The following is a 15,513-nucleotide window of genomic DNA, read 5'->3' as shown; positions in this document are numbered from 1 at the left end:
GAGATGTAATTCCGAGGTGTATCCAGCAATGTCAAGAAACTTGGAATGTGCCCCAAGCCAGTACCGAGGAAAGGCCATTTGCTCGGCGCTGCAGGAGGGCTTTAAAAGATCTGGACTTGAAGTGTAAGAAAGGTTGAAACATTGCGCATCGTTCTGTTCGACGTCTCAGTGAAGATGTTGAAAGCTTCGATTATCGCAGTTACCTTGTGCGCTGCTTTGGTGAACGGACAAGCTACCGCTGGACCTTATGGACAGGTGTGATTTCTCCTCAAAGCTACAGAGCAGTGCTAACCTGCTTCATAGTGCGGTGGTCAAGGATGGTCAGGCCCGACTGAATGTACCTCAGGCTATACGTGTACCGTCTCCAATCAATGGTACTCTCAATGCCTTCCGGGTGCTGCTCCAACTACTGTCGCCCCGCCAGTCACGCAACCACCGGTCACTCAGCCGCCAACTGGACCCACTCCATCCGCACCTGTACCCGCACCTGACGCAACACCGACCTTGATTCCAGGACACTCGTTCATTCGAGCAGTCGTACGTCCCTTCCAGACACCAACCCCTTATTGCCATCTAAGCTTGAGGCTATAGTCAGCCCCTAACTTCCGCAAATACCTGCGCTCTCAAGTGCGAGGGAGAGCTTCTGATGCTGTCCTAGGCGAATACACCGAGGCCGCCCTCTTCCGTCTCGAAAACGGCCAGCTCATCCAAAACGTCCCAGACGGCTCGGTGCTCTACGCACATGTTGAGCCGAGAACGGATTCGAGTATGAATAAACTCAAGGTCACTTGGGAGACTACCCAGGCGACGAATGGGAGATTTGTCTGGAGTGGGGATACTTTGGAGTGGAGCAGCCCTTCGGTTAGCAGGCCGCAGAGCAACGTGAGTTGTCGAGTGTCGATTTTTTGGTGAATTGGTTGAGCGTTGCTGACTTGTTCATTTGCGGAATGGATAGGCCTGGCTTGTTTGCCCGGACGCCCAGGGTAACAAGTTGGTGTACATCAACCTTGGACCCTATGGGTACCAGACCCCGGCGGGATGCGCTGACCAGACCATCCATGCGTATACCGGACCCATTGCTGTCCCTTAGAGCTTGTAGCTGGTGTGAATTTGCCGTAGAAATCTTTCCTGTAATGGTGCTTTGCTGGCCAGAAAAGGAGACGGATCCGAGAATCCAAAAAATGAAATGAAATTCGCCTTAATCTCTATAGCACGGGTAGGGTTGAATCTATGGCTCCAGAGCAAACTGTTTACTCTTCGTGAGAACCGTGGGCGATGTGGCCAGCTTTGCTGTTCATGTACGCGTCGTGCTTCTTTGCCCATGCGTAGGTGGCGTAGCCTGCAAAAACGTTATGACAATGAGGTGGCCTGGGGGCGCCCAAGACGAAAGTAAGGACGCACCAAGAGCGAAAGGAATGCCAAAGAACAAGAGCTCTCCTCCAATTCGTCGGTAGAAGTTGAAGAGGTAGTTTCGTGCCCAGTGGGGAGCGGTCTTGGTCTGGTATGGCGAGATGGCTGTTGAGATTTTTAGTTCGTCGCTGTCTGGACCTAGAATTTGGAGACGACGCACTGTAGGTGGTAATGCCCTTTTGCCTGAGAGTGCCGGTCTTGTCACCCCACCACAAGTTCTACAGGATTCTGTTCAATACCTCGTTTCGAATTGGTTCTCTTGTTATTTTACTCACGTAGACCTTGGCTGTCACAATTTATTCAGCACAACGCGTCTATAATTCAGGGAGAATAACGACGTACGTCCGGGCATGTCACTGAATCGTGCAGCGGTGGGCCTCATTGTGAGATTAGTGGGCGACTTAGAGTGTAAAAAAGAGTGAAGGGGAAGGTGAGAGGACTGCCAACGCCCAGCCGCAACGCCGAATCCGTTCCCGTCCGGGTGTGCACAAACAAGGAACAAACAATCGTCAGCGACACGCCCCTGGGTCCAATATCCGCGCGCGAACCGCTTAGACTCAAACCATTATCTTCGTCCTGTCTCAATACAAAAAGGTATGGTATTAAATCCACCTTAGACGATGCTGAACGTTTATAACGTAGGGATGATCTCGGCCAACACGCTCTACAGCCTCGCCAACACACTCGGTGTGCTCTCCATGGTCACGGTGGTTGGCTACCACTTTGTAGCTGTGAACCAGAAGCTGTTGACAAAGGACAGCAAGGAGAAACATTAGTTGCCTGAATGAGGTGCGTGGTTCATGAAATATTGGGAAGTTGGAACCCTGACAGTGTCCAAGTTGCTGTGCAATGTACTTTAGGCGCCAACGTTCACAATTGAAGCGGTTCCTGGGCAACGATGGAGGCTGTATTTTCTGGAAGGAAGGGCCCTTAACAAGCACAAGGCAATACTGAAGAAAAAGTTCTTCGAGCTGCAGCTCCGTCCACCTTTCGTCCACAGTCACAACAATAGCGCTCGGTAGCCTTGACAATCATGTCGTGTATACCCTGTTTGGCTATCGATACCCTCAACCCGAAGAAACAAATCGGATTCAGCACATATCACGAACGCCTCGTGTGCGATCAAAGAGCTCACTCTGTGGGCGGAGCTCTTACCCGAGGCAATAGACACTGTCGGGCCTTGTTCTCCTTGAGGCTGCTGGATGGAAACAACACACAGTTCACGTTGAAACCTGTGCAGGTTCCAACTCAGCACTTACTTAACCTGGTGCGATTTACGCGTAGGTTCTGCCACAATCGACACATGTCCCGTCCAAGACAAATGGGCATCTTTTCGAAGTTCATTGCTCGCACCCACAGGCTGCACACTGCACCCACCTGCGGGCTAAATTAATCTGGTTTTGTCGTTTCGATGTTCACGATGTAGGCTCGCCTTGGGCATTTCTTTTTGTCTCCAAATTCTCACTTCATCCAGCTAACCTTTAGGGAGTGGCAAAGTGCCGTATGTGGGCGCTTGTGTTCATATACGGCCTCCTTTGTGTGTCGGAGTTGTCGATGACTTGGGGAGACAGAATCCAAGTCAATGTGATCGATCATCTGGAAACGGGTACTAACATATCGTTTGTGTACAGGGACGACAGGGTCGATGACACGAGTATCTTGTACAGGCGCTCAATGTTTCTATAAAAACGACAGTCCTGTTCTGCCATGCTGGCGCCGCCCCGTTTTCCCTCCCAACATTGAACCAGCAAACCACCATCATGGACTCTGAAGCCCTCATCCTCCGCTTCGACGAATGGATCGAGCAGGCTCGCCGGCGAGTCGAGCAGCACAGTTTGGCCGCTGAATCCCTCAAGAACATCATCGTCATCGTCAGTACTAGTCTTCTGTCGCTTCCCAATCTCTTACATTATGCCATCATCCAGGGCGCCTTCATCGCTGGCGTACAATCCCAGCTCCTGACCTCGACCATCGAGCTCGACAGGAGCCAGATAGCAGACGCATGTAACACGCTGTCCTTCATGGGCCTCGTGGCCGAAATCGTGGGGACTTTCTTCGGGTCAGTCAACGCCCTCAAACTCCACAAAGAGGCTACCGTCGGCGACCGATACCTCTCGGAACTATCCAAATGCCGCGCCGACCTCAAACTTGTCTTTGCCCATGTGCATCACGAGTTGACGAAAGAAACATTGGAGAGGACGAGAGTGGAAACTCAACAGCAGTACGGCTCGGCGCTTAACAATACGGGCGCCGGGGTATTCAAGGACCTGCAGATACACTATCATTTCAACAAGGAGCTTGCGTTTGACCCCAAGACTGCGGACTTGGTCGATACGTGCTATGAAATCCAGAAGACCTTGGATGGATTGATGAAGGGCACGAAATATCCCGTTCCGAGCGAAATTGTCCACTTGACCCAGGCTTTGTTTAACAAAGTGGGGGAGATTGCCTTGAGGGACGGGACTTTAAGGAGACCTGTTCCCCGAATCCAGTTCACTCCTTCAGGGACCACCGTGGGGGTGACTATCGAGGAGCCTCACGAAATTTCCCAAGCTCCGATCTGGGTCATGGGCTTGGGAGTGATATTCTTGGGCGCCTCTGTGATCCTGTTCGCAGCAGCAAAACAGGAGGAGCTGAGCAGACGACTATGGATCACGTCCCTGGCCTTTGGCGGTGCTCTCACACTGTGGTGCATCCCTCGCAGGTCAGGACAACCTTTTTTTCTTGTCGATCCTACACCGAAATTGACGGTGTTGTCTAGATCGCCGATTTTGACCTGGAAGCGGTTCAAGAGTCGTTGGCTTCACGGACCTAAGTGGCGTGATGACGAAGAAACGAATCGGCGGAATGCCTGAGCATATTGACCGTGCATTCCAAATTTGTATCATTATGTGTAGCTGGAGAAATCATGGGTGGTATCTTGATTACTGGCATAGAGGGACGAGCACTGGACTTGTGCCAGAGACGTACTGCAGGGCCCCTTCGTACCTACGCATACCCGGTCTTGCCCGGAACAGCTCCAAACGCAGGCCCTCCTTTCCCAAACATTTTCCTCAGGTCGCCAACAAGGGCTTCCGGGACTTCGTGCGCTGCAAAATGACCTCCCTTGTCATGGTCCGACTCGAAGATGACATTTGGAAAACCTGATGAGTGCCAACTAACGTATTCGAACAATAATGGAGGCGTTGGCCATGCAGTGCGTGACGAGATGAGTGACTCCTGGACCTCAAGTCGATAGGATGAGGAACGTACCGACTAGGAAAGCTGATTACTTCTTTAGGGAAGTACGAGTGGCCAGTTGGGACGTCCGTTTCTAGGACCGTCTTTGACCAGTCGCCAATCGGATGGACTTTCATGTATTCGTAGTAGAGACGGAGCGAAGCTGCTGGCCCTGCTCGAGAGAACCAGTACACTGACACCCAGGTTAGAACTGTGGGAATCCATGTGAAGTAAGTTCAATTGAGAAGACATTATGGCAGAAGATGAGAACCACTGACCTTCATCATCAGTCCACTTGTAGTCGTCGGTCCACTGGTAGAGCTTCTCGTAGATCCATGCCAGTAAACCGGCGGGAGAATCGGCGAGACTGTAGCCTAACGTCTGCGGCTGGGTAGATTGCTGCTTCAAATATCCGTTTCCATGTTCCAGGTACCATTGCGTTCGCTCCAGGCGTGCTTGGTCTTGCGGCGTGTACTTGAATAGCAGATGTTGGAGCAAGAGCAATGGCCGCCTCGTCGGGTGGGGTGGGTATGCACTTCATGTCATCGTGAATTAGAAGGGTTTGGGAGATCGTACGCTGGATACTCACAAAGGCATGTTTGTGTGCCATGCCTTTACATGCTTCGGTCCATAGAGTTGAGCCATGGTCCGACAGATTGTGGCTCCCCAGTCTCCTCCTTGCGCCACTATGGAGACAGGTCGATAACGCTTAGCCTTCCATTACCAGGGCTAAACATGCGAGACGCTCACCGTATTCATGGTATCCCAAGGCAAGCATGAGTTTATGCCCCACTTCAGCCATCTGGGCATCCGCGAAACCTTTCTTCTTGGGCGCTTCGGAGAAACCGTAGCCTGGCAGGCTGAAGGCAACGACATGGAAGCTCGGGTGGTCGGGGGACGCCTCGAGAAGCAAGGGCAAGATCTTTCGAACTTCGATTATACTTCCTGGCCCTGTCACTATGCATCAGCTACGAGTCTCTCGAGCACAGACAGTATTACTCACATCCATGGACGAACACCAGCGGTATTGCATCTACCACCTCGCTCTTCTTGTGTACGTAATGGATATTCAACGTCCCATGTCCTTCCACCTCAATGTCCCGCGTGAACTGCGGGAACTCTGCGTTCAACTGGGCTTCGTGGGCGCGCCAGTCGTATCCGCTCTTCCAGCGTTCGACGAGCCTGCGAACATCGGCCAGGGGTGCACCATAATCCCGCCCAGCCTCTTCCAGTTCGTCAGGGAACCTAGTTAACTCTAGTTTCTTGCGAAGAAACTCGATCTCGCTGTCGGGAATGGAGATGGTGAAAGGCTTCTCGGTGGATGTCATGATGAAAGAGAGGGGGTTATGTCACGATGCTCGGAAGCCGCCATCCTTGATGAGAAGTTACTCGTAAATGATTGGGGCCGGGCTTGCGCAGTTTGCATGTGCACTTCCGGGAACCGCGTCTGTCTAGTCTGTGAACTGGCAGCCGAAAGGCCCTATGTAAGTGAGTAACCTACGGATGAGTCAACCGAGGTCTGACCAACCGATAACCACTTAGGTACCCAATGACGGTACGTACAGTGGATAGGAAGCAACGAAGTCGCAGTGCTTTACACGACACTATATCGTTTTTGGAAAGTGACCGCCGTCATACTGCGCCTACTGTGTAAGATGGAGCCTCGAGCCCTACCTCGTCGCCTGTACGAACGCGGTCAGTACTCTTATCTGCCACTTCGGAGGCGAGCACAGAAAGGGATGTTCTCTGAGCGATTGAAAAATCCAGCGTATCCTTCAACCGTGGAGAGTGCTGGGGGCTATGGGAGTTTGGCGAGTTGCTGATACATGGCAAAACCTAAGCTGAAGACCCTAACCTTCACAAGCGCCGGCTAATTAGATCTTGATGGATATGGGCGCCAAAGTTATCTGATGCCTCTGCCAATCAAGTCTTCTTTCGGATGCCTGAGGTGGAAAGCGTCGCCCTGACTGAAGACTCGGGTGGGTAAAAATGTAGGCAGTCAAGTCGTCTTGTGCGCTTATTTCAATGTCAGGCTGGGCCCAGTGGATCATCGCAAATGTTGCGCTCAATAGTACTTACTCGAGGATTCATTTAGCAAGAATTGGCAACGAGAAAATCATGCGCGCCAAGGCATTGCCTTTATCACGTCCTATTAAGTCCCCACTCTCAGCATCTGGGTGGCTCAGGATCCCCATACAACGTAGCTAGCTACCTTAAGGATCCTGTGTCTCGCGTGACCTATCCCAGCCTATCCCTAACGCCTAAGGCCACAACGAGGAAAAGCTGTGAAAGTTATGTCGCCAGGGTCCATGCCGAAGAGATACATATCACCTACAAGCGCACGTCGAAGGCACATAAATGCTAGTTTCTGTCGATCCTTATCACAAACGATGCTTCTCCAAGCACAGCGATTCCCTGATCAGCCTCAGTAGCCCTGGTCCATGCTGTGATTGGCATCTCATTTCGTACGACCCCATGCTGTGCACCCAGTGACCCTCTGGGTACATTCAATGGCAACACGGCACCGGACGGATAACCATCTTCACAATATGGCGAAATATCGGATGCTAATCATACCAAACTCGACCCAAACACCGACTTGGAAATGTATAAAAGGTTGGCCCCCAGGCTTTGAAAGTTCCCCAGCAACAGCTGGTCTGTCCGCCGTCCGTCATCTTCATCCGGCTGGTTCTGGTTCCCGTCGTAGCAGGTCTACATCCGCCCACAGCCCATCTTCCATCCAAGCCAATCTACATTCCCCGTCCATAATCCCATCATGCAGCTCCGATTGACCACCACTTTTGCTTCCCTTGCCGCATTTTTGGCTTTGGCCGCCTATGCTGCTCCTATGGTACGTCCCGTACAATCAGTCGTATATCCCTTTCGTCTCACTGACCACCATTTCTACCAGCCTGAAGGCAGCTCCTTCGATCTCTCCTTGGAAGCTCGTGGTTTCGAGGACGTTGATCTTGAGGCACGCGACTTCGATTCCGAGCTCGACCTCGCATCTCGAGACTTCCTTGACAATGACGACCTGCTCGAAATGCGCGAGCCCTTGGAAGACGACCTCCTCGAGATGCGTGAGCCCTTGGAAGACGATCTCGAGATGCGCGAGCCATCAGAAGACGACATGCTCGAGATGCGACAGGTCGAGGACGAGCTTTTCAACCTCGTCATGAGGGACTTCTTTGATGAACTTGAGGCGCGAGCTAGTGAGTGAACCTGCTCCTCGGAGAACCCTACTGTTGAAGACTAACCGGAATTCCTCCTCCAGAGTTTGGCTTCGGTCTACGCAAACAACCAAAGACCGCTACATTCAAGACTCCGTCTGCCAAGGTCGGTATCCGTCCCTTCACTCACTCCCTACATATGCTCATCCGAAACCCTTCACAACAGTACACAGGCGACGAAGTCAACAAAGCCGCCAAGAAAGCACTCAAGAACGTCGAAGCGGGCAAGAAGGTGAAGGGATACCCAAAGGAGGGCTCCGGTTTCCGCAAATCCGAAGCCAAAGCCGATCCTACAAAGGGTAAAGGGAAGTCCTACCATGCTCCCTTGCGCAAGAAGGGTGCACCCTACCCCGGTCCCGACCGCGTAATCGTCAACAAGAAACCCGGCAAGACCAAGTACACCTCCCATGTTGCTTACCACGACCCCAAGAAGCCCGTTCCAAAGGGCACCGGCGCTAAGAGCAACCCCTTCACCAAGGGCAAGCAGAAGTTCAACGGAAAGGGTCGTTAAATGACGCGTCAGTGTATGTATTGTAGACAGAGAAGCAAGAATGGAACGATGATGATGACACTCGAAATGCCTACTCGTTGAGATCGAAAACCGTTCGGATGACATGGTCAGCCTTTCGCTTGGTATGCTTGACAAAGCCAAGATAGTCGAGCTCGTGAAGTGCGCGAATGAATCTGGCCTGGACCTCCATGCTCCACTCCTCCTCTGTCTGTTCCACGTCCATCGCGTCCTCCTCCGGTTGCTGATTGGCCTTTTGCTTGCCTTTCCCTTTCGCACTGGGCTTCTTCGGGGACTTGCCTTTCTTCGGCGAGCTGGCCTTCTGCAACTCCTCTTTCTGGTTTTCGAGCACAGCTTGGAAGGACTCGAACCAGTCGTAGACGTTGATCATCTTGCCACTGTCGAGGTAACGCTTGAAAAGGATGCTCGTGTCAGGGAGCTTCCATAGTGCTTCCTCTTCTTGGTCTTCCTCTTGCGGGGAGTCCGTAAAGTCATGGGGACGGAGGAGGCCAGCAAACATCGAGGCGCGGATTGAAGGGTTGATCACCTGCTCATAGGTGAGACTAAATTGCGAAAACTACAGGAATGATCGGACCCTACCTCTGACGGGAAGGGAGTAAGACCCGTGTACCAGATCTCCCATAGCGGATTCTCTTCCAACGCTACGATGTTCGCCCTACATTGCGAGTGAGATCCGAAGATATGATCCACAGGACTCGGGGCTTACTTGAAGAAAGCTGTTCCCCACTCGCTGAACTGCTGCGGAACAGTTTCTCTTTCCTCGCTTTGAAGGGCGTCGATCAGGTCGTGGATAGCGGATGAGGCGTCAGCGATCGGCCCCTCATCAGATTCAATGCTTGAGAGAAACTCGTGGATCTGTGGTAGCAGTCGGTCAAGTTGTTCAACCCCTAGCTTCCTGTGAACAGTGAATCAGCAGCCATGCCTCGCTATCACTTGCCAGTCGGAGGCAAAACTCACCTCATGATCAGGCTCAAGTCCTTGATATCCCTATCAACATTGTTTTGTAAGAACTCGACCAAGATGTCCGAGAGTCCTTCATCAAGTTTCCATCCTAGACCTTTGTACCCTTCTTCCACCAAAAATAGCTGAATGAGTTTCATCACATTGAAAGCAAGCACCAGATTTGCAACGCGCAGACGGAATTGTGACCTATGTGTTTCCACGAGATCCGGCAAGTTCGAGGTGGTTAGGGCCTTCCATTGTTGATCTCTTTCTTTTGCCGTCAGCTTTTTGGAGATAGGCGTGAGTCTCGTGAGGATCCCTTCGACGAAGCTGGCCCATTCAGATCCGACGAGATCATCTTCTGAAGGTGTGGAATGCGCTAGCGCTGTAATGGGTTCGTTGATAAAGTGTTTCATGTAGATGAGCTGTAGGAGCATTAAGTACAATTCCCATCATGGCGTCCATTCGAACGTTACGGACCTGGATATTTGTGATCAACGCGTCTAGGGTCGGATCCCACCGCGTGTAGTAATCGGCAATGAACTGGAGAGCGATTGGCCCTATGACAATGTCCGGTTGAAAGTCAACTGAAAAGAATGTCTGCGTAGAATATCAGTGAGGATATTCAAGCCTTATCCGATAAAGACCTACGTCTAGCAATATCGAATTGAGCACTGAGACTCCCCCGGGCATGGTTAGTTGGCGTATCCGTAGTCGCGTCAGTGTTGACCTCGGATACGCGACATTGAGATATGATGGAACGGGCGAAGACATGGACAGGATGAAGACAAGAGGAAGGTCTGCAAGATGCTGGCTGGCGAAGCGATTAGCTCAGGGTACGATGGAGGGAGAGGTACCAATACCTGTAGATGTAGAAGATGTCTTGCATGACTGTGGGGGTGAATGCCTCGAAGTCATGAAGAACGACGAGGAGTCGTGTGTCTTCGTCACCTAGGGATCCTGTTAGAATGCGTACCATGGCAGCGAAATAAACGATTACCTTTAATTGAACGGTAGTGCTTATACCAAGCAGCCAAGAGTTGGATGTCATAGTTTGCAAGAGACGTCGTGGTCTTATGCATTGCTGCCTTATTTCGTGAGAGTATTGCGCTGCGAAGGGACGCTACACACCTCTAACGATTTCGGGATTTCCTTCAACGAAGCCCGAGACGATCCCCCGCATTCCAGTAACTACATTTAGGCAGTCTGAGGGGTGGAGGTGCACAACAGGATTATCGAGCCTTTCGGCAATATCGTAAAGAAACGTCCCTCGGAACACAGGATCTAAGGCCAAGTCAGTTCAAGATTGAGAGTGGAAATATTGGCAAACGCACTGGTGACTGTAATAACGGGAAGTTCGTCGCGGGGTAGTCCCGGAAGAACGTCGTTATCTTCAATCTCTTCTACAATCTGACTCGCTATGGGATCGAGTAAGGAACGCGTAATATACTGAGGTGCTCCTCAGCGCTAATTCGTCTGGAGAGTTGGCTTGATCCTACTTGTATTCTGTCCAAGCACTTTGTCCAAGCTTTGCGGTAAGCTTTGAATCGAATGCCCCGGATGTGTTCTTCGCAGTCTTCGCAATCTGGGAATTCGTATTCATTCTGGCCATCGTCATCTGTCGAGGCGTCATTTGGGTTTCGTCAGAAACTCGAAAGCCACATACCGCCGACAAAAGGTATGAACTCGGTAGTCTGTTAATCTCGTGAGTATTACCACTTTCTTACAGAGTATTCACAGTACCTTTTCCATATATCTGTACTCCGTGGCCGTTGATGAGGTTTTGGTTAAGGATGAACGATGAATTGAAGGATGTAGTCGCGGTCAAGGTTCGAACTGGCGATCGGACGCGTCTGTGGCTATACGCTCACGTGTTTCCGATCATTCGCAACCACTTTAGGGTCCGCTTCCCACGAGGACTGAATGGACCAAATGGGTTTATTGTGAGCGGAGGGTGGAACACATGCGCATTGAGGACAGCTCTGTACTTTCAATACACCTTCACATTTATTCACTACCACAGCCAGCTCGACCAAAGTCCCTGAACGATAGAGGACAATGCTTTTCTATCTGACATCGCGCATCGTAAGGTAACGAATTCTCTATGTCGTGGCGGCGGATGGAAATGGCTGACGATGACGTTTCCTGGATCCAGCGCGACTGCAGCATTTCTCTATCCAGGTTACGCATCGTACAAGACTCTGAGTCAACGTCCAGCTTCAGAAGAAGACCTTGAACGATGGCTGATGTACTGGTCGGTGCTGGGCTTCGTCGTGGCAACTGAATACTTTGCGGAATGGCTCATTTCATGGTACGTATCGATTTATCGATAATATCAGTTCGCCTTTGACTTTTGCGAATGCAGGATTCCGTTCTACTACACCATGAAGACCCTTTTCCTTCTCTACCTCGCCCTTCCGCAAACAAAAGGCTCGACGTACCTTTACATCACCCACCTCCAGCCCTTCTTCAACACGCACGAATCTCAGATTGATGCAGCGCTCGCATCCGCAAAAGCCAGAGTGTACGCGTTCTTCCAGGAGCGATTCAGGCTCCTCTGGGACCAGGTCGCCGTTGCGATGGGTCAACAGGCGCAAGCGCAGCAACACGACGACGCTCCGGAGCCTCCGTCCGCAGGGGGTGTCGTCTCGGCTCCCGCACAGCTCCTTGGATCGCTGTGGTCTTCCTATGGGCCCAGTATCATCGCTTCTGGTGCTGCGCTTCTGACCAAGGGTGCTACGGCGGCACCAACCCGTCCCGCGGCAGCACCACGCCCGGCTCCAGCAGACTCGACTCTGGAGCAACGCAAGAAACAATTGGAGGCTGAACTTGCTGCTCTGAATGCGCAGGCAGCGGGCGTCTCTTCGCTACCTATGCCTTCGGCGTCTCCTCAACTTCTTGCTTCGAGAGGATCATCAGACTCTGATATCCGGCAACGAGAACGGACCATGTCCGGAAGGTTCGAGGAGATTGAGGTGCCGAGTGACGTCGAAGGGTACGACGATGGTGTGGGCTTTGCCGCTGGCAAGCCTGGCGCTGGTCAGCGCAAGGGTAGTGGGTGGTTCGGTGGGTGGTCGAGTGGTGGTTCGTCGAAAGACGGATACGAGAGGGTCAAGAGTGATTAGAGGTCACGCCTTGTCCCCGTCCATCATTTGCCTCGCCTTTTGGATCTCGCCTCGTGGACCTTATCGGGGAACTTTACATACTCACTATCTCACATTTCTCTTGAGTTCTCGGTGATCTCATCTCTCTCTTCGTTGTTTTTGCTTTCGCTCTCGTTTGTGCATCATCATCACCCGTTCATCATATACTTAACATCGCATGTTCCAAATCCAATTCATTTCCACGGACTCTGGCTTCTGTTTATCAAATTCTTCGCCTTCTCACGGGAATTCAGTTTCCCTCCAAGTTCACAAACATTCTCAAGGGTCTCAACCCCATCCCGCCATTACAGCATCCCGATTCTGACCCATTCAGAGCTCTTTTGCAGTTCCTGACACTGGCAAGCCGACCTCAGGCTTCTACCCAAGAGGCCGCAAGGCCACCCCATTACAACAGACGTTTACACATTCAAAGCTACATATCATTGCCATTTCCAGATCCTAACAAGATAGCCTAACTATTTTCAGGTCCCTCTTCAATCCTTCTTTTCGAAGGCTAACGCACTTTAGGTGGCCTACCTGTCTGTGGCGCAGGATTCAGGGCTCACAAAGAGCTCACCAGATTGGCTGGGAATGAACCTGGATAAGTCCTGCTTGATTCGGAATTGGCGCTCACGTCAAGCTCACGTACAGTACGTACGCGATGTTCCTCGTGGAGCAACCCGTTCGATGTTCGAGGGAGAAGGGGTTCGTACAAGTCGTGACTTCTCAAACCTCTTGAATACCTTGCTAAAGCCTTACCACTGCATGGACTCTAGATTCTGTCCGATCCTCCCCCCCCCCCCCCCAAAAAAGTCCAAGCCGTTCTCTGGGCTATCCCTTGAGGCGATATCCCCTCCCAAGTCCGTCTCAAAACCCTCTCTTCGTTGATCGGAGGAAGGCGGCCGTAGAATTACACTGAGGTGGGTACGTATCTAATTGCAAACTCGATGTCCCAGCGGGAGAAACAGTGGGGTCTTTCGAACGCGGGTCCCAATCCCGTTCACCTGTCTGTCTCCTAATCCAAAACCTCCGGGCTTGAAAGCACGAGGGGGAGCCTTTGCTTTGCATTCCAGGAGCTTGGGTACCAGCAAATCCGCAGTTTCTAGCCTTCAGACGTAACTGGCAAGCCAAGGGTTTGGGCGCCTATTCTCTAGGGTTTACCCCAATAGCCCCTAACCCTTGAATCGGAATACCGCTTGGGATATGCAGGCCAAAGCGCCAAGGAAAGCGAGATAAGATCATGCTGCGGAGTAATTTGAGTGTTTGTGTTTGGGGAAACGGACAAGGAATCGTCGAGAAGGGGTTGTGCGTCTGAAAAGTTCGGAACGTAGGTCCGGTGGCAGCAGCCTGGATCTTGATCAAGGTTCTCGCAAGAAACCAAAGAGATAAAGAACTTCTGGGGCCACCAAACGCAGTGCTGGGTGAAGGTGTCCTGGGCTATCCTACGGCATTTCGGTTGTGCCCACTGTGGGTGAAAGGAGAGTTTGTGGGTTAGGATTGTCGATGTCCAGCTTGGTGGCAGGCACCGTGGCGGGATCATAGGCCGCTGGGTTTGTTCTCGAATGACCAAGATACTTATCCTACGGCATTGCGTCTGCGTGATCAAATCGTACACCCCAAGGAGATCAACCATGGCCTTATTGGTGAGTTATCAAAGCCTGCGCCCACACAGCTGGCCCTACATCATACGTACCCGTAGGATCGGAAATACGATGAGAGCCTTGACAGATTCCTTTTCCCTCAGAGTTACAGCTTGACTATAGGCGCCGAAAAGAAGACTGGGGGCACGGAGGAGGGGTGCCGTAGGAGGTCACTTGGCTGACAATGACATATGGTACATAGGTATGCCCGATACGCAGGAGGTTTTACAAACTCATTTCTTGAGGGCTTCTGACGAGAACAGCCAACCAAGTCCTGACTTCTTCCATTAACTTTGAAATGAATCGTAGACGTCGGGATGTGGATGTTTGACAGGGGATTGGCGGGTGGGGCACGGATTGGCATAGTATTCGAGTTTGATTTCAAGGGCTCGATTGCTTGGACAGGAGCATGTGGTGGGGGCTCTGATTTGATTGCGGTAGGTCGATAAGTGCGAGATAAGTATTGATGATAGTGACGAGATTAGGGCTTTGGGGTACGGTATGTTTGGAGGGGACCGGCGCCCCGTCACGGGCGCTTGAGCTAAGCCGAGCTATCCTTGGCTTGAGGTGATGCATTGCGACAGATGCAATTAGATTGTCCATGACATTCCGATATCGATTGGTACGATTCCGATTTCATTCGAGTTACATTGGATGGATGCAGTTGATTTGAAAGTGGAGTGATTGGATTGGATGAATGGATAGTGTCGATTGGTCGGGACCTGCCAGGCGCCTCCGAACGGTGGGCGCTCAGCTGGTTATTTCGCTCCACTTCACTGTTGAAAGACGATCTTTGACTATACAGCGTTAGGCTCCCGTTCCAAGAATATATTAGTGCATATGGCCCCAAGTTGGTTCGCGGGACTTTGACTGATCTAGTTTGGCGTCCAGGTGGTGATCGACTCATAGCTATCCACTTGAGCGCCGTGGTTTATTGCGGTCTGGCAGGGGCTCATGCCGTGTATGCTGTTGTGCCGCCAGAATGGCGGACAGCGAGTCGGGATACGGAGGTCGGATGTGGGCCCCCCACTTGCGCATAGTCCGGAAGTATGCATATGACCGAGCGGGACGTTTCCAACCAGTTCCAGTCGACTGTGGGCACGCCACGCTGCAGTGTGGCACACTTCAGAAAACGGCGTTTGGGATATGCAATCATTTCCCATACGGCTGTTGCAGTGGGCGTGTGTGTGCGCATGGAGAGACGGGTTCGGGAGCGAGGGCCAGAGTTCTGGGAGAGGGAGTAAGACGGGGAGTGGTGTTAAGACGGTCTCGTTGTTGGGGGGTTTACATAAATGTTGTTGTCCGACTGCGAATTTTCTGATAGGATCTTCCAGGATAACGAGTAATTAGGGCCAGGGTGGAGCACGAGGAGACAGATGCGTAAGGTGTATTGAGGGGGA

General features: G+C 51.8%; 7 protein-coding genes across 7 annotated transcripts; 4 read left to right on the top strand and 3 right to left on the bottom strand.

The window, feature by feature from the left end:
• Nucleotides 1–174: 174 nt before the first annotated feature.
• CC1G_10307 (hypothetical protein) lies at nucleotides 175–1,090 on the top strand (the record flags this gene model as incomplete). Its single annotated transcript, XM_001837834.1, has 4 exons — nucleotides 175–255; nucleotides 304–537; nucleotides 592–882; nucleotides 956–1,090. 4 exons carry the CDS (start codon nucleotides 175–177, stop codon nucleotides 1,088–1,090), a joined length of 741 nt encoding a protein of 246 aa, XP_001837886.1.
• Nucleotides 1,091–1,170: 80 nt separating this feature from the next.
• CC1G_10306 (hypothetical protein) lies at nucleotides 1,171–1,817 on the bottom strand. The gene is made up of 5 exons (XM_001837833.2): nucleotides 1,753–1,817; nucleotides 1,686–1,696; nucleotides 1,571–1,628; nucleotides 1,402–1,515; nucleotides 1,171–1,339 (listed from the first exon to the last, which is right to left on the bottom strand). The coding sequence occupies exons 1-5, from the start codon at nucleotides 1,790–1,792 to the stop codon at nucleotides 1,251–1,253; spliced, it is 312 nt and encodes a 103-aa protein (XP_001837885.1). The 5' UTR covers nucleotides 1,793–1,817; the 3' UTR covers nucleotides 1,171–1,250.
• A 1,353-nt stretch (nucleotides 1,818–3,170) lies between these two features.
• CC1G_10305 (hypothetical protein) lies at nucleotides 3,171–4,265 on the top strand (the record flags this gene model as incomplete). The annotated part of the gene is made up of 2 exons (XM_001837832.2): nucleotides 3,171–4,114; nucleotides 4,172–4,265. 2 exons carry the CDS (start codon nucleotides 3,171–3,173, stop codon nucleotides 4,263–4,265), a joined length of 1,038 nt encoding a protein of 345 aa, XP_001837884.2.
• Nucleotides 4,266–4,297: 32 nt separating this feature from the next.
• CC1G_10304 (epoxide hydrolase 1) lies at nucleotides 4,298–5,957 on the bottom strand (the record flags this gene model as incomplete). Its single annotated transcript, XM_001837831.2, has 7 exons — nucleotides 4,298–4,337; nucleotides 4,409–4,629; nucleotides 4,683–4,822; nucleotides 4,908–5,164; nucleotides 5,219–5,315; nucleotides 5,380–5,580; nucleotides 5,633–5,957. The coding sequence occupies 7 exons, from the start codon at nucleotides 5,955–5,957 to the stop codon at nucleotides 4,298–4,300; spliced, it is 1,281 nt and encodes a 426-aa protein (XP_001837883.2).
• A 1,334-nt stretch (nucleotides 5,958–7,291) lies between these two features.
• On the top strand, nucleotides 7,292–8,436 carry CC1G_10303 (hypothetical protein). The gene is made up of 4 exons (XM_001837830.2): nucleotides 7,292–7,480; nucleotides 7,541–7,841; nucleotides 7,904–7,965; nucleotides 8,026–8,436. Exons 1-4 carry the CDS (start codon nucleotides 7,406–7,408, stop codon nucleotides 8,368–8,370), a joined length of 783 nt encoding a protein of 260 aa, XP_001837882.2. The 5' UTR covers nucleotides 7,292–7,405; the 3' UTR covers nucleotides 8,371–8,436.
• Nucleotides 8,437–8,440: 4 nt separating this feature from the next.
• On the bottom strand, nucleotides 8,441–11,082 carry CC1G_15577 (hypothetical protein; the record flags this gene model as incomplete). Its single annotated transcript, XM_002910988.1, has 13 exons — nucleotides 8,441–8,914; nucleotides 8,968–9,043; nucleotides 9,095–9,283; nucleotides 9,346–9,755; nucleotides 9,811–9,930; nucleotides 9,982–10,144; nucleotides 10,194–10,281; nucleotides 10,331–10,414; nucleotides 10,462–10,614; nucleotides 10,665–10,779; nucleotides 10,830–10,948; nucleotides 10,997–11,024; nucleotides 11,074–11,082. 13 exons carry the CDS (start codon nucleotides 11,080–11,082, stop codon nucleotides 8,441–8,443), a joined length of 2,028 nt encoding a protein of 675 aa, XP_002911034.1.
• Nucleotides 11,083–11,388: 306 nt separating this feature from the next.
• CC1G_10300 (receptor expression-enhancing protein 4) lies at nucleotides 11,389–12,455 on the top strand (the record flags this gene model as incomplete). Its single annotated transcript, XM_001837827.2, has 3 exons — nucleotides 11,389–11,420; nucleotides 11,486–11,641; nucleotides 11,696–12,455. 3 exons carry the CDS (start codon nucleotides 11,389–11,391, stop codon nucleotides 12,453–12,455), a joined length of 948 nt encoding a protein of 315 aa, XP_001837879.2.
• Between the last annotated feature and the right edge of the window lie 3,058 nt (nucleotides 12,456–15,513).

This window comes from Coprinopsis cinerea (genome assembly GCF_000182895.1).
Source record: "Coprinopsis cinerea okayama7#130 chromosome 6 map unlocalized cont3.6, whole genome shotgun sequence".
NCBI classification, from domain to species: Eukaryota; Fungi; Basidiomycota; class Agaricomycetes; order Agaricales; family Psathyrellaceae; genus Coprinopsis; species Coprinopsis cinerea.
This window is presented reverse-complemented; position numbering and strand designations above follow the sequence as displayed.

Bases quoted from the DNA above. Each gene is read 5' to 3' on its own strand.
- CC1G_10306 (XM_001837833.2), bottom strand. From the start codon at position 1,792: ATGAGGCCCACCGCTGCACGATTCAGTGACATGCCCGGAC. The intron at 1,516-1,570 runs GTGCGTCGTCTC...AAATCTCAACAG, and splicing joins AAAGGGCATTACCACCTACA to CCATCTCGCCATACCAGACC. The intron at 1,340-1,401 runs GTGCGTCCTTAC...ACGTTTTTGCAG, and splicing joins TGGCATTCCTTTCGCTCTTG to GCTACGCCACCTACGCATGG.
- CC1G_10303 (XM_001837830.2), top strand. From the start codon at position 7,406: ATGCAGCTCCGATTGACCACCACTTTTGCTTCCCTTGCCGCATTTTTG. The intron at 7,481-7,540 runs GTACGTCCCGTA...CATTTCTACCAG, and splicing joins CCGCCTATGCTGCTCCTATG to CCTGAAGGCAGCTCCTTCGA. The intron at 7,842-7,903 runs GTGAGTGAACCT...TTCCTCCTCCAG, and splicing joins TGAACTTGAGGCGCGAGCTA to AGTTTGGCTTCGGTCTACGC.